This window comes from Procambarus clarkii, chromosome 43 (genome assembly GCF_040958095.1).
Source record: "Procambarus clarkii isolate CNS0578487 chromosome 43, FALCON_Pclarkii_2.0, whole genome shotgun sequence".
Classification (NCBI taxonomy): Eukaryota; Metazoa; Arthropoda; class Malacostraca; order Decapoda; family Cambaridae; genus Procambarus; species Procambarus clarkii.
The window spans coordinates 3,520,865-3,547,774 of record NC_091192.1 but is presented as its reverse complement, the minus strand read 5'-3'; the positions used below and the strand labels follow the sequence as shown (position 1 = coordinate 3,547,774).

At 43.3% G+C, this 26,910-nt stretch overlaps 2 protein-coding genes across 3 annotated transcripts in view; one reads left to right on the top strand and one right to left on the bottom strand.

Annotated features, from left to right (window-relative positions):
- Positions 1 to 26,910, top strand: part of Coq8 (ubiquinone biosynthesis protein COQ8, mitochondrial) — a 350,169-nt gene that overhangs the window by 51,633 nt on the left and 271,626 nt on the right. The gene's annotated exons all lie outside the window — the stretch shown is intronic.
- Positions 1 to 26,910, bottom strand: part of LOC123755708 (uncharacterized) — a 90,976-nt gene that overhangs the window by 20,476 nt on the left and 43,590 nt on the right. Inside the window, exon 4 of the mRNA XM_045738440.2 lies at positions 741 to 904. Coding sequence (XP_045594396.2) covers positions 741 to 904 — 164 coding nt within the window. The remainder of the gene's footprint in view (positions 1 to 740; positions 905 to 26,910) is intronic.

Below are 26,910 nucleotides of genomic sequence, written 5' to 3'. Positions count from 1 at the left end.
CCCCACCACCCACTTATCCATCCATCCAGTCTCCCTCCACCATCCATCCATCCAGTCTCCCTCCACCATCCATCCATCCATCCATCCAGTACCCCTCTACCATCCATCCAGTTCCCCCCACCATCCATCCAGTCTCCCTCCACCATCCATCCATCCATCCATCCATCCATCCAGTACCCCTCTACCATCCATCCAGTTCCCCCCACCATCCATCCAGTTCCCCGCCACCATCCATCCAGTTCCCCTCACCATCCATCCATCCATTCAGTCCTCTCACCATCCATCCATCCTGTTGCCCTCCCAAATACTATATTCAAGCTCGATCGTCACTAGGCGGGATAAACTGGTAAACTGAGGGCGCCTCGTCCCGCGCCCCGCCCAGCAGAACAGAACCACATGCTTGTCCCGACCCATTCATGAAAACTGAGGTTCCACTGTATATCTTAGTGTGGCACTGGAACCGACCCCAACTAGTCTATGACACTTTCCCTACCCCACATGCTTCATGTGTGAAAGGTGGGTGAAGCTCCACGTGTCTGGCCTCCAACCTTTGACAGATAAACTGACATTTTCTCTTAGAGATATTTCTGGACTAATTTGATATAAATGGGCATGAATGGTGATTAGATGTACATTACAGTGATAGGGAATGCCTTTGACTGGTATGTTGTTGCCTGGAGGTTAGCACTGGTAGTAGTGTAAGTTGTGGAAAGCATAGCTAGAGACACCACAGTAGTTACCTGTATGTAGTCTTGTAGTTGCATGATGGTATAAGTTGACTCTGCAAAACTAACCAGTTGAGGCAGGAGAGCATCCATGTGTTGTTTAAACTTGTCCATGGCAGCGTGTGGTCCTGCAGCACGGTATGTGTGGAGAGTGCTCCTCATCCAGTGGAGACCTGTGCCTGCGGTGGAGTTAAAAGTCACATCTTGTGGTCCTCTAGTTCAGTGGACTACGTCCTCGACTCACAATCCTGGGTTTGATCCTCTGGCAGGATAGAAATGATTAGGCACATTTTGTTTCACCTGATGTCTCTGTTCACCTAACAGTACTTGGGAGTTAGGAAACTGTTGTGGGTTGCATCCTAGGGAAAGTCAACAGTTCAACATAGGCTTGTATTAAGATTGTCCCTAAGTGCAGTCTTCCTGCCCTTAGAAAACAGGAATTAAATGTATCAGTACTGACATTAAAATTGTTGACACCATTGTTTTTCTGTGGGGAGCCTCGTCAGCTTCCTGAAGCTATCCGAACTGATATAGTGCTTTGTTAGTTTGGGGTCATAAGTCACAAGAGTCCTTTGCCTACCGAAAACCATGAGCCACCACCTGGCCTTTTCAGAGAGGCACAGGGAACAATGGCCTATGACCATTTTACATTTAAAGTATGTCATATCATGCCATCAACCGGGAAAGGCACCCAGAAAGTTAGACGAAACAAAACAAGCAACAATCTGGTGAAAATTGCTACCTATGTCCAGAAAGAGCAAAGAAACTTCCCCTGAGAGAAAGCAAACCAGCCACCCTTAACTCTCAAACCGCGCATATCATATATAAATGATATCAGTGACAAAACCGAAACCGCGCACATCATTTATATATGATTTCGTGTCTAGCGCTATAATTTAAACGCCCCGCCTGGGATAGGGGCAGCTATAGTACAGCCACGACCGATAGTTGCCAGATGCCACCTAGAAAAAAAATCCAGGCCAACATTCTTGGGTGTTACAGCGTCAGTATTGAGCAAGCCACCAAGGCTGGCGCACGCAGCACGAGCTCACAGCACCGCTGTTCAGCTTGTGACCACAGCATCGCCTACAAATACCATAATATAAATGATACTGCTATTATTTAGCAGTGATAGTATTACTGAAGCCCCCTGACTGTGATAAAACTGACCAGGATTCTGATAATAGCAGGATTGTGGTGATATTTAGCACTGTGTTCCATGGAGGGAGGAGTAAGGCTGTGCGAGGGAGGGTTGTGGCGTCGTTTTCAGACTGTGTGTGGCCACCATTTATTGACTGCACTCACCATACTAGCTTAGTGGTTCGATATGGTGAACACAAATGTAGATACTTATATATAACGTGTGTATAGTGTGAGATAACAGCGAGAGGAGTAGGTTGGGATCCACCATTTTGGTAAGGGAGGAGCGTCGTCTGCACGACTTGGCATGTTGTTTACTGATGGCCACTATGGTCTTTGGGCACCATACCAGCTTATTTGTTCAGGTATGGTGAATAAAACAGGTAGATACTTATATATAATGTGTGTATATAGCGTAATAACACCACAAACAATATTGTTGAAGGACAAATATTAGTGCGTCTGGCCTTGAGGGCGGCCACCGATCAGCTGACTGTGTGAGTAGCTACGTCTTATGGCCTTTACTCACCATACAAGCTTAGATGTACAGTTATGGTGAACAAAACATGTAAATACGTATATATAACGTCTGTGTATAGTGAATAAATACATAGAGTATTGTGGGAGGTGAATGAGGGTGAGTGAGGTGGTGTTGAGGGAGGGAGTGGCAGTGAGTGGCTCATTGGTGTTTGGCGGTCACTCCTCGTTGCTTTTTGACTCACAAGACCAACTTAGTAGTTCGTTATGGTGTACAAAACATGCAAATACTTATATATAACCTGTGTATATAGTGTAACAACAGCAAAACTATTTGTTTATTGTTTTATGAACATAATAATTGAATCACTAATATGCACACTATAATTTTGAGTACAGCGATGGTTCACACATTTTATAATATAAATATACCACAATTCACTGTATGGAATAATATTACTGCAAAAAAACTAAGAAAAAATCAGACACATTGAAATAATTAGGTAATAATATATTTGTGGCAACTGCCGCCTGACAGCTCGGGCGGAGTAGACCTCGTCTGGTGAAGGCACTGCCAACGCCCCTTTTTTGCCACACTTCCCTACCCTATTGCGGCTAAAATATGCCACCTACGATTTTTTTGTTATTTTTTCCGTGATCAGGGAACAAAAATGAACACTTCTATAAGACGAAAGAATTTTTTTATTTTTATTTTTTTGTTGTGCCTGTGGGTGTGAATTCCATTTGGGCCCCTAGCGGTTTGAGGGTTAATGCGACTAGCACTCTTGTTTGTTAGCACTAACCCCCACCCCATCCACGAAGGGGGGGGGGAGGGAAAGCCGGCTCAGGTAAGCTGGCTCAGGTAAGCCGGCTCAGGTAAGCCGGCTCAGGTAAGCCGGCAGCCCACCACCTCAGTTCTTGAACTGACGTGCTGCTGGCAGTCAGCTCGGTCACCTCTGGCCTCTAGTTTCTGTTTTGGATTTTGCCCTGTGTGGCTGTACCAGCAGTGTGTGTGGTGTGGTGGTCAATGCTTTTCAGCTGGACTGGTTGAGTTGGGGGTTCCTTTACTTCTTTCCCCCGGTCCAGCTAATCCTTTCAGCGGAGGGTGCTTTTCTTGGCTCCATGGTGGCCGGCTCAGCCTTGGTTTCTGGCGCTGCTTGCTCACTGTCCGAACCTGGGCATTTTTACTCTGTTTCGCCTCAGTAGGTTGAACCGATGAGGTACCTCACTGGTTCAACTTACTCCTCTGCGCTACGCATCTGGTTTTTCTGACCCATATGTATCCCCATTTATATTTATCCCCAAGGGAGCCGGTCGGCCGAGCGGACAGCACGCTGGACTTGTGATCCTGTGGTCCTGGGTTCGATCCCAGGCGCCGGCGAGAAACATTGGGCAGAGTTTCTGACACCCTATGCCCCTGTTACCTAGCAGTAAAATAGGTACCTGGGTGTTAGTCAGCTGTCACGGGCTGCTTCCTGGGGGTGGAGGCATATCTTGAGGTTATCTTGAGATGATTTCGGGGCTTTAGTGTCCCCGCGGCCCGGTCCTCGACCAGGCCTCCCCCCCCAGGAAGCAGCCCGGGACAGCTGATTAACACCTGGTCTGGTCGAGGACCGGGCCGCGGGGACACTAAAAAGCCCCGAAATCATTCAAGATAACCTCAAGATATGGGGATCAGGTGGCTTCCTCGATGGTGTCCCACCTGCAGTCTTCTTCTCAGTGACAATCTGAAGTTTTTTTGGGGTCTTTCTGCCATTTCCTTTCTCTCCGTAGGGTTTCGTCAGTATCCAGGGGGTGGGGGGGTTGTCCTTTGTCTCGACATTTCTTGGACAGGCATCTCATGCCGAATGCTGTCGCTTCTTATCGTGTGGTGTTGGCGAAGCCACTTCTGCTTGCGTTTGTTGTGGCTGTCACTTTATATTTACTTGTGGATGTTCCTCAATCTTTCTTGGGCATTTTTTCACCTCTAGTCTGCTCATGCCCCACCTGAGCCTTCTTGGTCTTTAGACTGGGTTCTTTCCATTCTGTCTTCTCCTCAGTTTCTCATGGCCCATTAGGTAAAGCTGTAATCAAGCTGCAGATAATATAACGGATATTACCACAAACTCGGAAGACTTTGAAAGAGAAATTGATAATATGCCTATGCACTCAGCTCCTGGGCCTGACTCATGGAATTCAATATTTATAAAGAAATGTAAAGTACCAGTAGCGAGAGCACTCAGCGTAATATGGAGAAAGAGCCTGGATACAGGGGAGATACCAGCAGCACTTAAATCTGCAGATATAGCTCCGTTGCACAAGGGGGGGAGTAAAGCCTTGGCAAAAAATTATAGGCCAGTTGCACTAACATCACACATAATAAAAGTGTTTGAAAGAGTGATTAGGAATCAAATTTCTAGTTTTATGGAAAACAATGAATTGCACAATCCAGGACAACATGGATTTAGAGCGGGAAGATCCTGTCTGTCACAGTTACTCAACCACTATGACAAAATCACAGAAGCCCTAGAAGAAAAGCAAAATGCAGATGTTGTATACACAGACTTTGCAAAGGCGTTCGACAAATGTGACCATGGGGTGATAGCTCACAAAATGAGGTCAATGGGAATAACTGGAAAAGTAGGACGCTGGATACTCAATTTCCTGTCGAACAGAACACAAAGAGTAACAGTCAATCAGATAAAATCGAGTCCAAGCGATGTTAAAAGCTCTGTACCTCAAGGTACAGTCCTTGCACCGCTACTGTTCCTTATTCTCATATCTGATATAGACAAAAATACACGCCACAGCTTCGTGTCGTCTTTTGCAGATGACACAAAAATCAGCATGAAAATTACCTCTGCTGAAGACATTGAAAAACTACAAGCAGATGTCAACAAAGTTTTTGATTGGGCAGCAGAAAATAACATGATGTTTAACAGTGATAAATTTCAGGTACTCAGGTACGGCAAAAATGAGGATCTGAAACATAATACAGGGTACAAAACACAATCGAATCTTCCCATAGTAGAAAAACAGCATGTCAAGGATTTGGGAATAATGATGTCCGACGATCTAACGTTTAGGGAGCATAACCAAGCAAATATCGCGTCAGCCAGAAAAATGATCGGATGGATTACGAGAACTTTCAAATCCAGGGATCCCATCACAATGGTTGTACTCTTCAAGTCACTTGTGCTGTCCCGTCTCGAGTACTGCTCAGTACTCACTTCCCCCTTCAGAGCAGGAGAGATTGCTGAAATAGAGGGAATACAGAGAACATATACGGCATGCATAGACGAGATAAAACACCTAAATTATTGGGATCGTCTCAAAGCTCTCCAAATGTACTCTCTAGAAAGGAGACGAGAGAGATACCAAATAATATACACATGGAAAATACTGGAGGGTCAGGTCCCAAATCTACACAGTAAAATAACAACGTACTGGAGTGAACGATATGGAAGAAAATGCAAGATTGAACCAGTGAAGAGCAGAGGTGCCATAGGCACAATCAGAGAGCACTGTATAAACATCAGGGGTCCGCGGTTGTTCAACGTCCTCCCAGCGAGCATAAGAAATATTGCCGGAACAACCGTGGACATCTTCAAGAGAAAACTGGACGGTTTTCTAAGAGAAGTTCCGGATCAGCCGGGCTGTGGTGGGTACGTGGCCCTGCGGGCCGCTCCAAGCAACAGCCTGGTGGACCAAACTCTCACAAGTCGAGCCTGGCCTCGGGCCGGGCTTGGGGAGTAGAAGAACTCCCAGAACCCCATCAACCAGGTATCAACCAGGTAGGTTTGGGAATGCCTTTGGAAGGCCTTAATTTTGTTGGCTTTGGCCTCTGGGAGTCAGATTGGAGAGCTTCATGCTGTTCTCTGATGCCGGGGTTTTTGTTTGCTTGGTCTTGGAGGTCGTTTTGTTCGTTTGCAGCCTTCTCCTGTTCTGGTGAAGAATGCGATAGCAGGCTTCCAGAGGGGTCCCTTGGTTGGTGGATGCTTGGTTGGTTCAGCCGGGGGTACATCATGTGCTGTGTCCGGTGGTGGTTTTATGTCGCTACCTGTGGGCCACTGGTTCTGTGACAGTGGATGCTCTCTGGGTGAATCCAATTTCTCTGGTTCCCCCATTCCTGGGCTTGTGTGTTTCAGGTTGTTCACAGTGTCATTAACCCTTAAACTGCTAAGGGGTCCTGAGGAGATTTACACCCCTGTGTGCAAGAAAAAAATAAATTCTAAAAAATTATTTCGTCTTCTAAAAATGTTAATTTGTGTTCCCTGAGCATGGTAAAAATAAAAAAAATCATGGGTGACATTTTGGCCGCAATAGATCGAGGAAGTCTGGCAAAATGTGGGCGTTGACAGAGCGGTCATCAGTGACGGTCAGCTTCACCCCAGCTGACAGGTTGGAGTTGCCACAAAGATATTATTACCTAATTATTTTAATGTCTCTGATTGATTTTTTCTTAATTTTTTGCAGTAATATTATTCAATAGTGTGTATTGTGATATATTTATATAATAAAAGGGGTGAATCATTGCTATACTCAAAAGTATTGTATGCATATTAGTGATTCAATTATTATGTTCGTAAAACAATAAGCAAATAGTTTTGCTGTTATTACACTCTATACACAGGTTATATATAAGTATCTGCATGTTTTGTTCACCATAACGAGCCACTAAGTTGGTATTATGAGTCGAAAAGCAACGAGGAGTGACCGCCACACACCAGCCAGCCACTCGTTGCCACTCCCTCAACAACACCTCACTCACCCACTTTCTCCTCCACTATCCTGTTTTTATTTTATTCACTATAACGTATACAGATGTTATATATAAGTATCTACTCGTTTTGTTCAGCACAACTGTACAACTAAGCTGATGTTAACTGACGGCTGCCTCCCTCACTCATTCAAGGTCACACACACTAAAATTTCTCCCCCAACAATACTGTTTGCAGTGTTATTACACTATATACACACATTATATATAAGTATCTACATGTTGTATGCACCGTAACTGTACACATAAGCTTGTAGAGTGCCCAAGAACATAGTGGCCACCTTCTACACAGCCAGACAAGTCATGCAGACGACGCCACCTCCGTCACCCAAATGGCTCCTCCCAACATAATTCTTTTGCTATTATTACACTAATACACACATTACAGTATATATAAGTATCTACATTTGTGTTCACCATAGAGAACCACTGAGCTGGTATAGTGAATGCAGATAGTAACAGTTGGCCACATAGTAAGTAAACGATGCTGTCTCCCTCCGTCCCTCAACATTACTCCTTCCACAGTGCTAATTATCACAACAATCCTGCTATTATCACAATCCTGGTCATTTTTATCAGTCAGGGGTCATCTATAATACTGTCATCACTAAATAATAGCAGTTACATATTTATTTTGACATTTTTAGGCGATGCTGTGGTCACAAGCTGAGCAGCAATGATGTTAGCTTGCTGCGTGCGCCAGCCTTGGTTGCTCCAACAGTACAGTACTGTGGCTCTCACACTGGAGAATATTGCCCACGATTTTTTTTTAAACATGGCGTCTGTTTACAAGAGCCCTGAGGAAGCTAATGTGAACCCTGTGTAGCCGCGGGCCATTTGAATCGTGCCTGGCACCCTATGGCGTATATATACACATATGCGCACAGTGGGACATGTTACTCATGGCATATATATATACGCCATGCGCAGTTTAAGGGTTAAAGCTAGCCAGCCTGCAGTGTACCCTCATGCCCATGATGATAGGAAGTATGCTGCTTTTGCAGTGGTCTTTGGGAATATGACCTGGGTCGATATTTAGGCACGGGAGGTTTTGTAGGTTAACAGGGTCATGGCTGCCAAATATCTCGTGAACGTTCTGGGCCCTATCTGGCCTTGCGTTCCTTTTGGGCATCTGTCATGGCCGTCTGTTTCTTCCTCGTCTTGAGACCTGTGGTGCTACCGCCTCCTGGGTAAGTCCCTGTTTTTCCTTATCTTTAGGTAATTGGCTTAAGGGAGCCGACAGGGCTTCCCACAAAAAACTAGCGTTGAATGTAATGAAACTCCATTTTCTGAGTGAGCCCGGGAGGCTCCCTGACACATACCCTCCCTCCGGTCGGCAGTTTTTCGTCGTTCAAGAACCAAGGTGGTGAGCTGGCTCTCCCTCCCCACTTCAGGAAGGGGAGGAAGGGGGTGGTAGTTCTAATGAGCAAGAATGCTAGTTTCAGGAAGGGTTGCTGGTTTGCTTTTTTTCAGGTGGAGTTTCTTTGCTCTTTCTTTACAAGGTAGTAATTTTCACAAGACTGTCGCTTGTTTTGCTTACCTATCTTTCTGGGTGCCTTCCTCGATCAATGGCAAAATATGACATACTTTAAATGTAAAGTGTTCATAGGCCATTGCTCCCTGCACCTCTCTGAGGAGACCAGGACCCGGATTCATCAAGCAGTTACGCAAGCACTTACAAACCTGTACATCTTTTCTCAATCTTTGGCGGCTTTGTTTACAATTATTAAACAGTTAATGAGCTCCGAAGCACAAGGAGGCTGTTTATAACAATAACAACAGTTGATTGGGAAGTTTTCATGCTTGTAAACTGTTTAACCCTTTACCTGTGCAACGCGCCTGCAGGCCCAGGCTTCAGGTGCGCAACACGTTCCTCCAGGTGTTTTTATTTTTCACGTTCCATTCAAAACTCCCGCGGCTACATAGGGTTCACATCAGCTTCCTCAGGACTCTTGTAAACAGACGCCATCTTTAAAAAAAATCATGTTCCACATTGCCGGGTGTCAGAGCCTCAGTAGTGAGTGAGCAACCAAGGCTGGCGCTTGCAGCATGAGCGCACAGCACTGCTGTTCAGCGTGTGACCACAGCATCGCCTAATATTGTCAAAATATATATATAATCTGTTTTAGCCATGATAATATTATAGAAGAGCCCGAGTGTGATAATGACTGGGTACAATGTTCAAATATCAGTGATTCAATGCTGTTCACGATGTTCACAGCGCTAGCCCCAGCATTATTTCGTCCATCTTGGAATCTTTATACGACTTTTTAGGTTCCTTTTCAAAATAAACTTGTGGTCAATTATTCATTTACAGGTATTAGTGACCAGGATTGTGGTTATAATTAGCGTTGTGCGTAGGAAGGAGGAATTTTGGCGAGGAAGGGAGAGAATTGAGGTAGCCTCACTGTGTGGCAGTAACTCTTGTTTTGCTCACCATACTAGCTTCGTGGTTTGCTATGGGGAACACACATGTACATGGGTATATACAGTGTGTGTGAATAGTGTAATAACAGCACCAGGAGTATGTTGAGAGGAGCTATTTTGGTGAGGGAGGTGACGTCGTAATCGTGGCGTCGTCTGCTGTCTGCTGTGTGATTTGTCATGCAGTGTATGGTGGCCACTGTACTGTTTGGACACAATACCGGCTTACTTGCATAGTTCTGGTAAATAAAACATGTAGATAGGTATATATAACATGTGTAAATAGTGTAATAAATACAGTAACACTATGGTGGGAGGAGCAATGTTGGCGAGTAAGATGTTGGAGTGAGGGAGACTGGCTGGGTGTGACATCTCACACTGGCAGTGTTCTGAATGTGTTGATGGTGAAAGTATATAGTGTGTGACAGTGTATAGTCTGTAAATAGATTGTATATATACATAAATTAGCATGATACATGGTAAATATGTGCAACATATGTGTACACAATTGTCATGCACGTAACACAGTGTCCTCAGACAGTACGGATGTTTTACTGCCATAATATAGTGTACGTGTTCATTATACATAGGATTAGCACGTAAAAACAGATAAAATGTATTTGGAACTGTGCGCAAAAAATGAACAAAAATATATTTGCGGCAACTCGCGCGCCCTGCCCCAGGCGCCCTACCGGCCCCGGGAGCGTACAACTCGGGCGAACGGGGAATGATGACGTCACATGCCAACTTACGGACCCCATAGCAGCCAAAGTAAGTACTAGTTCAAAATTTTTTTGACATACCCATACTGGGTTTTTTTTATTTTTGACACTTTAACCCTTAACCCTTAAACTGCGCAACGCGCCTGCAGGCTCACGTCTGGTTTGCGCAACGCGCCTCCGGGTATTTGTATTTTTCACGTTCCATTCAAAACTCCCGCAGCTACATGGGGTTCACATCAGCTTCCTCAGGGCTCTTGTAAACAGACGCCATCTTTTAAAAAAAATCATGGTCCACATTCCCGGGTGTGGGAGCCTCAGTAGTGTGTGAGCAACCAAGGCTGGCACTCGCAGCATGAGCGCACACCACTGCTGTTCAGCATGTGACCACAGCATCGCCTAATAATGTCAAAATATATATATAACTTGTATTATTTAGCTATGATAGTGTTATATTAGAGCCTGAGTGTGATAATGACTGGGTACAATGTTCAAATATCAGTGATTCAATGCTGTTCACGATGTTCACAGCGCTAGCCACAGCACCACAGCATTATTTCGTTCATCTAGGAATCTTCAAATGATTTCTTAGGTTCCTTTTCAAAATAAATGTGTGGTCAATTATTCATTTACAGGCATTAGTGACCAGGATTGTGATAATAGCAGGATTGTGGTTATAATTAGCGTTGTGCGTAGTATTGTGGAAGGAGGAATTTTGATGAGGGAGGGAGGGCGAGAATTGAGGTAGCCTCATTGTGTGTGTGGCTGCCACTCTTGTTTTGCTCACCATACTAGCTTAGTGGTTCGCTATGGGCAACACATATGTACATGGGTATATATAGCGTGTGTACATAGTGTAAGAACAGCAACAGGAGAATGTTGAGAGGAGCTATTTTGGTGAGGGAGGTGACGTAATCGTAGCGTCGTCTGCTGTGTGATTTTTCATGCAGTGTACTCACCTAGTTGTACTCACCTAGTTGTGTTTGCGGGGGTTGAGCTCTGGCTCTTTGGTCCCGCCTCTCAACCGTCAATCAACAGGTGTACAGATTCATGAGCCTATCGGGCTCTGTCATATCTACACTTGAAACTGTATGGAGTCAGCCTCCACCACATCACTTCCTAATGCATTCCATTTGTCAACCACTCTGACACTAAAAAAGTTCTTTCTAATATCTCTGTGGCTCATTTGGGCACTCAGTTTCCACCTGTGTCCCCTTGTGCGTGTTCCCCTTGTGTTAAATAGACTGTCTTTATCTACCCTATCAATCCCCTTCAGAATCTTGAATGTGGTGATCATGTCCCCCCTAACTCTTCTGTCTTCCAGCGAAGTGAGGTTTAATTCCCATAGTCTCTCCTCGTAGCTCATACCTCTCAGCTCGGGTACTAGTCTGGTGGCAAACCTTTGAACCTTTTCCAGTTTAGTCTTATCCTTGACTAGATATGGACTCCATGCTGGGGCTGCATACTCCAGGATTGGCCTGACATATGTGGTATACAAAGTTCTGAATGATTCTTTACACAAGTTTCTGAATGCCGTTCGTATGTTGGCCAGCCTGGCATATGCCGCTGATGTTATCCGCTTGATATGTGCTGCAGGAGACAGGTCTGGCGTGATATCAACCCCCAAGTCTTTTTCCTTCTCTGACTCCTGAAGAATTTCCTCTCCCAGATGATACCTTGTATCTGGCCTCCTGCTCCCTACACCTATCTTCATTACATTACATTTGGTTGGGTTAAACTCTAACAACCATTTGTTCGACCATTCCTTCAGCTTGTCTAGGTCTTCTTGAAGCCTCAAACAGTCCTCTTCTGTTTTAATCCTTCTCATAATTTTAGCATCGTCCGCAAACATTGAGAGAAATGAATCGATACCCTCCGGGAGATCATTTACATATATCAGAAACAAGATAGGACCGAGTACAGAGCCCTGTGGGACTCCACTAGTGACTTCACGCCAATCGGAGGTCTCACCCCTCACCGTAACTCTCTGCTTCCTATTGCTTAGATACTCCCTTATCCACTGGAGCACCTTACCAGCTACACCTGCCTGTCTCTCCAGCTTATGTACCAGCCTCTTATGCGGTACTGTGTCAAAGGCTTTCCGACAATCCAAGAAAATGCAGTCCGCCCAGCCCTCTCTTTCTAGCTTAATCTGTGTCACCTGATCGTAGAATTCTATCAAGCCTGTAAGGCAAGATTTACCCTCCCTGAATCCATGTTGGCGATTTGTCACGAAGTCCCTTCTCTCCAGATGTGTTACCAGGTTTTTTCTCACGATCTTCTCCATCACCTTGCATGGTATACAATTCAAGGACACTGGCCTGTAGTTCAGTGCCTCTTGTCTGTCGCCCTTTTTGTATATTGGGGCCACATTCGCCGTCTTCCATATTTCTGGTAGGTCTCCCGTCTCTAGTGACTTACTATACACTATGGAGAGTGGCAGGCAAAGCGCCTCTGCACACTCTTTCAGTACCCATGGTGAGATCCCATCTGGACCAACAGCCTTTCTAACATCCAGATCCAGCAGGTGTCTCTTGACCTCCTCTCTCGTAATTTCGAACTCCTCCAAGGCCGCCTAGTTTACCTCCCTTTCTCCTAGCACAGTGACCTCACCCTGTTCTATTGTGAAGACCTCCTGGAACCTCTTGTTGAGTTCCTCACACACCTCTCTGTCATTCTCTGTATACCTGTCCTCGCCTGTTCTAAGTTTCAATACCTGTTCTTTCACTGTTGTTTTCCTTCTGATGTGACTGTGGAGTAGCTTTGGTTCGGTCTTGGCTTTGTTTGCTATATCATTTTCAAAATTTTTCTCTGCTTCTCTTCTCACCCTGACGTACTCATTCCTGGTTCTCTGGTATCTCTCTCTGCTTTCTGGTGTTCTGTTATTCCGGAAGTTCCTCCACGCCTTTTTGTTCAGTTTCTTCGCTTCCATACATGCCCTATTAGTACAGTGCATGGTGGCCACTGTACTGTTTGGACACAATACCGGCTTACTTGCATAGTTCTGGTAAATAAAACATGTAGATAGGTATATAGAACATGTGTAATAAGAACTATAACAATATGGTGGGAGGAGCAATGTTGGCGAGTAAGATGTTGGAGTGAGGGAGACTGGCTGCTCTCACTCGAGGTGTTCTGAGTGTGTTCATGGCCAAATGCTCCTATTGGCCCATACGAGGCAGCTGCTATTGGCCCAAACGAGGCAGCTGCTATTGGCCCATATGAGGCAGCTGCTATTGGCCCATACAAGACAGCTGCTATTGGCCCATACGAGGCAGCTGCTATTGGCCCATACGAGGCAGCTGCTATTGGCCCATACGAGGCAGCTGCTATTGGCCCATACAAGGCAGCTGCTATTGGCTCATACGAGGCAGCTGCTATTGGCCCATACGAGGCAGCTGCTATTGGCCCATACGAGGCAGCTGCTATTGGCTCATACGAGGCAGCTGCTATTGGCCCATACGAGGCAGCTGCTATTGGCCCATACGAGGCAGCTGCTATTGGCCCATACGAGGCAGCTGCTATTGGCCCATACGAGGCAGCTGCTATTGGCCCATACGAGGCAGCTGCTATTGGCCCATACGAGGCAGCTGCTATTGGCCCATACGAGGCAGCTGCTATTGGCCCATACGAGGCAGCTACTATTGGCCCATACGAGGCAGCTGCTATTGGCCCATACGAAGCAGCTGCTATGCGATGTTCTGAATGTGTTAATGGTAAATGTATATAGTGTGTGACAGTGTATAGTGAGTACATATGTTGTAAATATACATAAATGAACATGAAACATTGGTGTGAATAACTGTATGATGGGAGGGGCAAAGTTGGCGAATACAATGTTGGAGAAGTGAGGGAGGGCTGGCTGGGTGTGGCTGCTCTCACTCATGGTGTTCTGAATGTGTCGATGGTGAATGTATATAGTGTGTGACAGTGTATAGTGTGTAAATAGATTGTATATATACACAAATTAGCATGATACATAGTATATATGTGCTGCATATGTGTACACAAGTTTCATGCACGTAACACAGTGTCTACAGACAGTACGGATGTTGTACTGCGATATTATAGTGTACGTGTTCATTATACATTGGATTGGCACATAAAAACAATGAAAATGTATTTGGAAAGGTGCGCAAAAAATGAACGAAAATATATTCGCGGCAACTCGCGCACCCCGCCCCGAGCGCCCCACCGCCCCCGAGAGCTTACAGCACGGGCGCACGGGGAATGATGACGTCACACCCCAACTTCCGGACCCCATAGCAGCCAAAGTAAGTACAATTTCGACTTTTTTTTTACATACCCATACTGAGGGAAGGGTTTTTGACACTTTAAAAAGAAAAAAAGAATTTTTCCAGAGAATTTATTTCCTGTGCACTGCGGGGGTGTCACATTTGGAGGCAACGCAGTTAAGGGGTTAACATGATCGGGGTTTAACTCTCAAACCGCGCATATCATATATAAATGATATCAGTGACAAAACCGAAACCGCGCACATCATTTATATATGATTTCGTGTCTAGCGCTATAATTTAAGCTCCCCGCCTGGGATAGGGGCAGCTATAGTACAGCCACGACCGATAGTTGCCAGATGCCACCTAGAAAAAAAATCCAGGCCAACATTCTTGGGTGTTACAGCGTCAGTATTGAGCAAGCCACCAAGGCTGGCGCACGCAGCACGAGCTCACAGCACCGCTGTTCAGCTTGTGACCACAGCATCGCCTACAAATACCATAATATATATGATACTGCTATTATTTAGCAGTGATAGTATTACTGAAGCCCCCTGACTGTGATAAAACTGACCAGGATTCTGATAATAGCAGGATTGTGGTGATATTTAGCGCTGTGCTCCATGGAGGGAGGCGTAAGGCTGTGCGAGGGAGGGTTGTGGCGTCGTCTTCTGACTGTGTGTGGCCACCATTTATTGACTGCACTCACCATACCAGCTTAGTGGTTCGATATGGTGAACACAAATGTAGATACTTATATATAACGTGTGTATAGAGTGTGATAAGAGCGAGAGTAGGAGGTTGGGAGCCGCCATTTTGGTGAGGGAAGAGTGTCGTCTGCACGTCTTGGCATGGTATTTACTGATGGCCACTATGGTCTTTGGGCACCATACCAGCTTATTTGTTCAGGTATGGTGAATAAAACGGGTAGATACTTATATATAATATGTGTATATAGCGTAATAACACCACAAACAACATTGTTGAAGGACAAATATTAGTGCGTCTGGCCTTGAGGGCGGCTGCCGATCAGCTGACTGTGTGAGTAGCTACGTCTTTGTGGCCTTTACTCACCATACAAGCTTAGATGTACAGTTATGGTGAACAAAACATGTAAATACGTATATATAACGTCTGTGTATAGTGAATAAATACAGAAAGAGTATTGTAGGAGGTGAATGAGGGTGAGTGAGGTGGTGTTGAGGGAGGGAGTGGCAGTGAGTGGCTCGCTGGTGTTTGGCGGTCACTCCTCGTTGCTTTTTGACTCACAAGACCAACTTAGTAGTTCGTTATGGTGTACAAAACATGCAAATACTTATATATAACCTGTGTATATAGTGTAACAACAGCAAAACTATTTGTTTATTGTTTTATGAACATAATAATTGAATCACTAATATGCACACCATAATTTTGAGTACAGCGATGGTTCACACATTTTATAATATAAATATACCACAATTCACTGTATGGAATAATATTACTGCAAAAAAACTAAGAAAAAATCAGAGACATTGAAATAATTAGGTAATAATATATTTGTGGCAACTGCCGTCTGACAGCTCGGGCGGAGTAGACCTCATCTGGCGAAGGCTCTGCCAACGCCCCTTTTTTGCCACACTTCCCTACTCTATTGCGGCTAAAATATGCCACCTACAATTTTTTTGTTATTTTTTCCGTAATCAGGGAACAAAAATGAACACTTCTATAAGACGAAAGAATTTTTTGGAATTTTTTTTTTTGTTGCGCCTGTGGGTGTGAATTCCATTTGGGCCCCTAGCAGTTTGAGGGTTAATATGCTGTCATCCCCACAGGCGCATGTCATTTTGAAAAAAAAAAAAATTATTTTTTCTTCCTAACCTGTTAATTTGTGTTCACTGATTACAGGAAAAATAATACAAAAATCGTAAGTGACATATATTGCCCGCTATAGGGCAGGGAAGTCTGGCAAATTATAGGCGCTGACTCAGCATGCGTCCCAGACGGTCTGTTGCTCGCCAGCTGTCAGGCCGGAGTTACCACAGAGAGATAATTACCGAATTATTTCAATGTCTCTGATTGATTTTTCATAGTTTTTTTGCTGTAATATTATTCAATAGTTTGTAGTTTGATATATTTATATAATAAAATGAGTGAATCATTGCTGTACTCAAAAATATGGTGTGCATATTGTTGATTCAATTATGTTCATCAATCAGTGAACAAATACTTTGTCGGTTATTACACTATAAGCACAGGTTATATATAAGTATCTGCATGTTTTGTTCACTATAACGAACCACTAAGTAGCTATTATGAGTCAAAAGTAACGAGGAGTGACTGCCGTGTACCAGCCAGCCACTCCCGCCCTCCCTCCAGTCATCTGACTCACCCACATTTTCCTCCCACAATAATGTTTTTGCTATAATTCACTATATACAGACGTTATATATAAGTATCTACATGTTTTAAGAACATAAGAACATAAGAACAAAGGTAACTGCAGAAGGCCTATTGGCCCATACGAGGCAGCTCCTATTCTATAACCACCCAATCCCACTCATATACTTGTCCAACCCGTGCTTGAAACAATCGAGGGACCCCACCTCCACAATGTTACGCGGCAATTGGTTCCACAAATCAACAACCCTGTTACTGAACCAGTATTTACCCAAGTCTTTCCTAAATCTAAACTTATCCAATTTATATCCATTGTTTCGTGTTCTGTCCTGTGTTGATACTTTTAATACCCTATTAATATCCCCCCGGTTATGTCCATTCATCCACTTGTAAACCTCTATCATGTCACCCCTAACTCTTCGCCTTTCCAGTGAATGCAACTTAAGCTTTGTTAATCTTTCTTCATATGAAAGATTTCTAATTTGGGGAATTAACTTAGTCATCCTACGCTGGACACGTTCAAGTGAATTTATATCCATTCTATAATATGGCGACCAAAACTGAACTGCATAATCTAAATGGGGCCTAACTAGAGCAAGATATAGCTTGAGAACCACACCAGGTTTTGTTCACTATAACTGTACATCTAAGCTTGTATGGTGAGTAAAGGCACAAGGACGTAGCTACTCACACAGTCAGCTGATGGTTGCCGTCCTCAAGGCCAGACGCACTAATATTTCTTCTCCAACAATACTGTGTGGTGTTATTACGCTATATATCTTATATACAGACGTTATATATAAGTATTTACATGTTTTGTTCACCATAACTGTACATCTAAGCTTGTGTGGTGAGTAAAGGCACAAGGACGTAGCTACTCACACAGTCAGCTGATGGCTGCCGCCCTCAAGGCCAGACGCACTAATATTTCTCCTCCAACAATACTGTTTGGTGTTATTACGCTATATACACACATTATATATAAATATCTACCTGTTTTATTCACCATACTTGTACAAATAAACTGGTATGGTGCCCAAAGACCATCGTGGTAACCAGTAAACAACACCGTCGTCTGCACGGTGGCGTCATGCAGACGATGCCACCACACTCACCAAAATGGTCAGTTTTATCACAGTCAGTGGTCTTCTGTAATAATATCATCGCTACATAATAGCATGAACAAGTATATTTTGGCATTTTTAGGCGATGCTGTGGTCACAAGCTGAACAGCAGTGCTGTTAGCTCATGCTGCGTGCGTCAGGCTTGGTTGCTCACTCAATACTGAGGCCAATAACACCTGAGAGTTTGGCCCATGATTTAAAAAAAAAATGGCGTCTGTTTACAAGAGCCCTGATGAAGGTGTGGTGAACCCCGTGTATCCGCGGGCCGTTTAAATCTTGCGTAGTACTCCAACACATCATATGACGTGATGCGCAGTTGACTGGAACAATGTCCAGCACGTCATATGACGTGATGTGCACTTTAACCCTTAACATGCTCGGGGTCTAATATCCTGCCATCCACACAGGCGCATGTCATTTTGAAAAAAAAAAAAATTTTTTTTTTTTGCTAATCTGTTAAGTTCTGTTCACTGATCACGGGAAAAATAAAAAAAAAATTCTATTGTACTTACTTTTGTTGCAATAGAGCCGAGAAGGATGGTGATGACGTCACAATCTGCATGTTCGCTCATGCAGTACACGCCCGGGAGGTGTTGCGCGCGGTCCTCAAACAGCCAGAGTTGCCACAAATATATTTTCGCGCTATTTATTTACAATGTCTAAGCGCATTTTATCTCATTTTTTTCACTAATTGTGTTTCAAATACTGTTTGAACATATTTTGTATCAATAATTGTTGCATATTTGAGTATACACAGGCGCACACAAATGTTTTCAATTACGGCAATATAATATGTCATTACAGTCTATTATATTGTATGTTCTACTTATATTTGTATATATTTACACACACGCACATGCTATCTGCTTATATGTTTACATATTTACACACTCGCACACGCTATACACATTTTGAAGCACACTTAGAAGATTTCTAGACTGTGGTAGTCATTGAAGCAGTCGACAGCACATAATGGGATACCACACGTTTCACACCATGTTTGCACAAGCTTCCGTTTCTTGTCTCTACGTGTCGTTGTTTTACACACCAAGCAATCACGTTGGGCTATTGCACGCTTCACACCAGGTGGCAAATACTTAAGTTTGTGTGCTAGGAAGCCTTCAGTGTGAGCGAGGCGTGGAGTACCAGCATGCTGCAACAGTGGGTTTATGATGGGCCGCTGAATACCTGGGACATCTTTTGCAAACTTTCCTAATAACTGTATTGCAGCATCAAATACAAAGTCACGGAAAGTGGGCTTACGTCCAGTTCTCACAAGGTACATGTTGAAACAGTTCAGCATGCTCATGTCCACAAGATGGAAGAACACTTTTTTCGTCCACCTACATGTCTTCCGCACACACTCTGCAGTGCCAATCATCATGTCTGATTTATCAATCAACCGCATGTTGATATTATAGTCTAAAACACAGTCTGGCTTATATAGTGGTGCGTTTGTTTTATGGCTCACTTTCCCACTGTTCACCATTGTTCCATCATGAATTGTTGTCAACAAGTTCACCTCTCTTTTGTCTTTCCACCGAACTGACAGAATGTTATCACTTTTCCTTCTCTGACACTCACCAACTGCAATGTCGTTGTCAAACACAGGCATTTCCCTTCGTTGTGGCTTTACTGTACCAACCAATCCGGTTCTATTTTCTAGCAAGAACCGAGCTAGCAAGGGACTTGTATAGTAATTATCTGTGTATAAAATGTGTCCCTTGTTCATCCACGGAGCCATGATGGTCTTCACTACACTCCCCGAGAATCCATGTTCGTCGTTACCGGGAATGTCTACATCACTAGCCGAGTACAGAATCATGTGTAACACGTATCCTGTCTCACAATCACAAAGAACAAAAAAATTCAGGCCAAATCGGTTTCGTTTTGAGGGAATGTACTGTTTGAATGGAACACGTCCCTTGAAAAGTATGAGAGATTCATCAACCACCAGCTTCTGTGCTGGTACGTAAAAATCTCTGAATTTTCCAATAACATCGTTCATGTAGTGCCTCACTCGCCACAGTCTATCATCAGGTGTTCGGTCCTGAACACTTCCAAAATGTAGACACCTGAGGAGTATCTGAAACCTGTCTCGTGACATATATTTCCCGAATAAAGGTGTTGGTATTGTCTTGTCCTTGCTCCAATAGTCATTTATTGCATGTTTGTGACAGTGCTTCATCAACAAACAGAGTGCCAAAAACACATACATTTCCGCCACTGTGGTATTTTTCCAATGCTGCAGTCGTGAAAATTCTGTGATTTCCCTCTCAATCAGGTAAGCAGCATGCAGGTTCGTTTGGTGTACAATGTATTCCATGAGTGGTTCATCATAGAATGCTGTAAAATATTCCATCTCAGCCATGTCCTCACCTTGATTAGGGAAAAGGTTTGTAATCCCTACATCATTATCGTCAAAGTGAGGAATATTAGGAATAAAATCGTCACCATCACTCCACTCAAGTACACCAGGCGTCCTGCGAGATGCAGAGGAAAGACGGCGAGGAAGCGATGCATACCGGCGACCAGGAGCTGAATACCGTCTGCGAGAAGCACGGCGGCTACGTGCACGTGAGGTGGGTGCACGTGAGGTGGGTGCACGTGAGGTCGATGCACGTGAACACGAGGGTCTTGGTCCCTCATGTGGTGCCATGCGGTGGCGCTTGGCCGGGCGAGATGCTGCTGACGCGACAATTTCTCGCCCAGTTACACCACTGGTACCAGCCACAGGCTCAATAAAACTTTGATCTGAGTCACTAAACCCAGAAAAGGAGTCACCTCCCTCTGACTCGTCACCCTCAAACAGAAAATATCCACAGGAACTGTGAGGTCGTGGTAGAAATGGGGTAGAAACTGGGCGAGGAGGCATCGGTGAGCGTATAGGCCTCGCCATGGCATGGCGGTCATTCTCACTTTCACTGCTGCTGCTGCTACTATCACCCGACAACTGTGTATAATCCTCATCGTTGTCTGAATCGTCAAACACACTTTCTTCACCTTCAGAGAATAATTCGTGGGCTATTTGCTCTGGGGTGAGGGACTGAGTGGTGCGTGCCCGTGAGGCGTTTGACCGTGCGCTCGCCATGGTGACTCTTGCTAAACTGAGGCCTCCCATGCCTTTGGATCGTGAGCGGGATTTTTTTTCAAAATGGCCGCTGTTTACTAGAGCCCCTGGGCAGCGTATGGGACCCCCAGCTACACCGCGGGCCATTCAAATCGTGCGCGGTACCCAAACACTTCATATGAAGTGAAGCGCAGTTGACTGGTAAAACGATTTACACTTCATATGAAGTGATGCGCACTTTAAGGGTTAAGGGTTAAAAAAACAAAAGAATTTTTTCAAGCGAATTTATTTCCTGCGCACTGGCGGGTGTCATATATATAGGCCGCGCAGGTAAAGGGTTAATAAATGTAACGAAAGATGTCAAAGATACCTACCTTGAGGCTACCTTGAGGTGCTTCCGGGGCTTAGTGTCCCCGCGGCCCGGTCGTCGACCAGGCCTCCTGGTTGCTGGACTGATCAACCAGGCTGTTAGACGCGGCTGCTCGCAGCCTGACGTATGAATCACAGCCTGGTTGATCAGGTATCCTTTGGAGATTGAGGAACGATGTACACGTTCGTAAGTGCTTGCGTAATTGCTTTATGAATCCGGGTCCAGGGTCTGGGTCGTGGTTCTCGGTAGGCAAAGGACTCCTGTGACTGATGACCCCAAACTAATAAAGCACTATATCAGTTAAGATAGCTTCAGGAAGCCTCTGGGGTTCACCCAGAAAATGGAGTTTCAATACATTCAATGCTGGTTTTTCTGTCACAAATAAATTAAACTAAAATATCTGGAAATACTGTTGATGAGATAGTTATTAAACTTTTGCATGATGATAGCATCATTAAATCATAAATTTTGTATTATAATGAACTGTCACTGACTAGGAAATTTTGTTATTAATAATTTAATAATTTATTTGATAAAAAATGAGATCATCTGTCATCTAAACCAAAACTATAAAACTAAGGATTTACAATTATTGTAAAAGCCAGAGTTATATTACATAAAGGAACCTAACCTGTGGTGATACTGTACTCTAAGTTGTTACAGTGTAATGGATATTGATTCCTTCATTGAGCATGAATCTTAAGGTGAAGTTTTATTTCACTTTTTTTATGTATTGCCTGTGTAAATTGTTGTGTTTAAATGATAGTTTGATATTTTCTGTAGGAGCAACTCGGTGGCACTTTGTTACTAGCTGCTCTGGTTACCTTCACACACATTGAGTCACACCAGGCCCTTGTGAGTCATTAAAAGTCTAATGGGAACCAAGGTTCAGAACCTGCCCCCCACCCAGCCTTCATAGAGGTGCAGAGAACAGGGGATCTTTAACTTCCATTCTGCACGGCTCTTATTATGACATTCTGGTGGTGCTCAAAAATTGAAGTGTTCCCCCCCCCCCCACAATATTTTTGTTGTCTATATAGTTAAAATCTCTTCCCTGAACATGTACGTGTATAAAAACTACTTTGGTTGTGGCGACATGGAGAAGATGCGATGTGACATTATCGATATTTGTTCGCCCATGCAGAAAGCTCCCAGAGGCAGTCGCGCGGGCAATTCAAGACTCATGAGTTGCCACAAATATATTTTCATTAATTTTCTCAATGCATTTTAATTACTTTTTTTTTTTTGTATCTGATGCGCATTTGTGTTGTTTACAATATGTACACAGTAGAATGTTCATAATGTTCCAAGGAAATGTAATACATATGTCACTAATGTGTCCATAAATTTTTTTTATTGTCACAATATTACTTGATCAATATTCAATTTATTTACACTATGTACACTCTCACTATTTACATAGACATACACTGTATTACACACACAGTACTTCGGAAGTGAGTCATAATCAAAGAAGCAGTCCATGGTACACAGCGCGACTTTTCACTCAATGCACTAGGTACTGTCTCTAGTAGATTATCCGGACTATATGGGAAGGACCCCCAGCCGGATAATCACACTTTCCGGATTAGAGTACTTTTTCACCTCAGAGTTCAAAAATGATAATTTCCAACAATTTTTATACTACAAACAACATAATTTGAATTGCCTTGCCACATATAATTATTAAATATTCAACTAGAAACCTCAACTTACCTTGTTGGTGTTCGTCTTCTTGATTGATGCCACACATCCTGAAGTTAAGAATTCTTGACAATTTACATAACCTATACTAACACAACATTAAAATTAACACTTAAAATTACTGTACAGTTCATAAAGCAAAGTTAGTTTTGACTGCCAGCTGCTAAAGCCTCACTGGTTGAGGGCACTTGGCTTGATTTTCTTACCATATAAGAATCAAGTTTAGCATGCCTTCTTTATTCATTGGCCCGTTGTATGATCAGCTCTTTGGTTTGTCTCAGGTACTGATACATGTTTCCAACTTCTGGATTAGCACAGTTGGATGAAAAATTAATTAATTCATCAACATAGGTCATGAGTAAACTGTATTTCGTGGTCATTGGTGTTGGTTCTTCACTGCCTTCATCATCCTCCTCCTCTTCGTCGACCTCACCAGTAATAGACTGGAGAATCTCGTCTTCACTCATCACACCATATCCTGGGTCATGGGCATCTCTTTCAAGCCAATCAATCACATCCTGTCTTTCGAAGTTTTTGCCAGCATTTCTGAACATTCCATGGATTTCATCTGTAAATCCTTCAAAATTCATTTCTTCATCCTCCTCATTGCTGACCATAGACGTGAGGAGTTTTTTTCAGGAATTCTTCAAAGTCGATTCCTTTAATTCACTCCACACCTTGGCCCAGTTATAGATGACTTCCTTGATTATATAGTTCTTCAAATTCTCAATTTTTTTTTTTTTTTAGCCCACACCGAGTTCCACATCTCCCGGAAGAGAAAAATCACCAAAACTTCGTTGAGCATCTTTTTTTTGTGTACAACTTCTTCGTGGCACAGATAACTCCCTGATCCATAGGCTGGATGAGAGAGGTTGTATTAGGAGGAAGTGCCATACACATTATCTTGCCATCATGTGAGGTTAACATGTCAATTCTGGGGTGGGCAGGTGCATTATCAAGCAACAGCAAAGCCCGAATTTTGCTTGGCCTTACTTTGAGTTTCTTAACTTGATAGTCACGAACTTCCCTGCAGAACACATCATGAAACCAGGAAAGAAAGATCTCCTGTGTAAACCATGCATTCTTTGAGTTATAATATTTCACAGGCAGTCTGTCCAAGCAATGTTGCAAGGCTCTTGGTTTCTTTGATTTGCCAACAATTGCACACGTGATTCTGTCTGTGCCGTCGGCATTCGAACACGTCATGGCTGACAGCCTGTCCTTGTTGACCTTACGGCCTGGCTCCCAAGCCTCACTCCTCATTGCTAAAGTTTCTTTTGGTAAACTCCTCCAATACAGCCCAGTTTCATCAGCATTATAAATTTGATAAGAATATAAATTATTTGACAAAATGTATGCTCTTAATTTGTTTAAATGGTTCTACACTGCTTGTATCTGCACTTAATTTTTCATTGACAATTTTCCTCTTTACAATATTGTGCCTCCCTTTGAACCTTGCAACCCACCCTTCACTAGCTTGGAAATCCTTTATTGCAAGACTTGCTGCAAACCTGCTTGCAGCATTTTGTATTTCTGGGCTGCAAATTGTCACACCAACTGTGTGGTGCTGAGCAAACCATTTGTACACAGCCTCATCCAACTGTACATGCGTCAAAGTTTTCATAGTCTTTCTACCACAACCTCTGCTAGTGCTTGCACCTTCACTCTCACTGGTTGAAATGTCTTTCAGATATTGATCTTTTTGTTTCCTTATATCAGAAACAGTACTAGTGCCTATATTAAATTCCTTGGTAACACTTGAAGTCGACCAGCCATTTTCACAAAGTTGTATAACACGTAACTTGTCTTAACCCGTAAACTGCACATGGCGTATATATATACCATGAGTAACATGTCCCACTGTGAGTGTGGCGTATATATACGCCATAGGGTGCCAGGCACGATACAAATGGTCCGCGGCTACACGGGATTCACATTAGCTTCCTCAGGGTTCTTGTAAACAGATGCCATTTAAAAAAAAATCGTGGGCAATATTCTCAGGTGTGAGGGCCACAGTACTGTTGGAGCAACCAAGGCTGGCGCACGCAGCATGAGCGAACAGCATTGCTGTTTAGCTTGTGACCACAGCATTGCCGAAAAATGTCAAAATATATGTATAACTGCTATTATTTAGCAATGATAGTATTACAAATGACCCCTGACTGTGATAAAAATGACCAGGATTGTGATAATTAGCTCTGAGGGAGAAGTGTTGCTGAGGGACGGAGGGAGATAGCATTGTTTACCGACTGTGTGGCCACCTGTTATTGTCTGCATTCACCATACCAGCTCAGTGGTTCTCTATGGTGAACACAAATGTAGATACTTATATGTAATGTGTGAATTAGTGTAATAACAGCAAAAGGATTATATTGGGAGGAGCCTTTTGGGTGACGGAGGTGGCGTCGTCTGCATGACGTGTCTGGCTCTGTGGAGGGTGGCCACTTTGGGAAACCTACAAGCTTAGGTGTACAGTTACGGTGCATACAACATGTAGATACTTATATATAATGTGTGTATATAGTGTAATAACACTGCAAACAGTATTGTTGAGGAAGAAAGTTTAGTGCGTGTGACCTTGAATGAGTGAGGGAGGCAGCCACCAGCTGACTGTGTGTAGCGACGTCTCTTAGTGCCTGAACTAACTATATCAGCTTAGTTGTGCAGTTGTGTTGAACAAAACATGTAGATACTTTTATATAGCGTCTGTATATAGTGAATAAAATAAAAAACAGGATGGTGGGAGGAGAAAATGGGCGAGTGAGGCATTGTTGAGGGGGTGGCAACGAGTGGCTGGCTGGTGGTGGTCACTCCTCGTTGCTTTTCGACTCTCAATACCAACTTAGTAGTTCGTTATGGTGAACAAAACATGCAGATACTTATATATAACCTGTGTATAGAGTGTAATAACAGCAAAACTATTTGCTTATTGTTTTACGAACATAATAATTGAATCACTAATATGCACACCATACTTTTGAGTACAGCGATGATTCACCCCTTTTATTATATAAATATATCACACTACACACTATTGAATAATATTACTGCAAAAACTAAGAAAAAATCAGAGACATTAAAATAATTAGGTAATAATATCTTTGTGGCAACTCCAACCTGTCAGCTCGGGTGACGCTGACCGGCTCTGACGACCGCTCTGTCAATGCCCACTTTTTACCAGACTTCCTCGGCCTATTGCGCCCAAAATATGTCACTTATGATTTTTTTTTCCCATGTTCAGGGAACACAAATTAACAGTATCGGTCACTTTGGACCTGATGTTCGTTCATTTTTTTTCTCCCGAGTCCTAACCGAGGACCGGACTTGCGTCCACTACAAAAATATTTGTATAAAATTCATTTTTTATCCAATTGATCTCGGAATAGTATCAAAATAAGCACCTTTAGAATACGCACAATTTGATACCAAAATGAAAGATGTAACATGAAACTTGATGTCCGAACACTTATGATTATAAATAGGTTTTTAGTCAAAATTTTATATATATGTTAAAATTCTATTTATTGTTCTATTATGTTGGGACTAGTTTTAAAATGCGCGCCTTTACGTCGCGAACAATCTGATACCAAAATGAAAGATGTAACACAAAAATTTATGTCAGAACACTATAAAGATATAAATAATTATGATGATGAGCTTCAAGAATTATAATATTTGTTAAAATTCCAGTTATTGCTCTATTTTTATGAGACTAGTTTTAAAATATGCGCCTTTTTATTGGGAACATTTTGATACCAAAATGAAAGACGTGACACGAAAATTG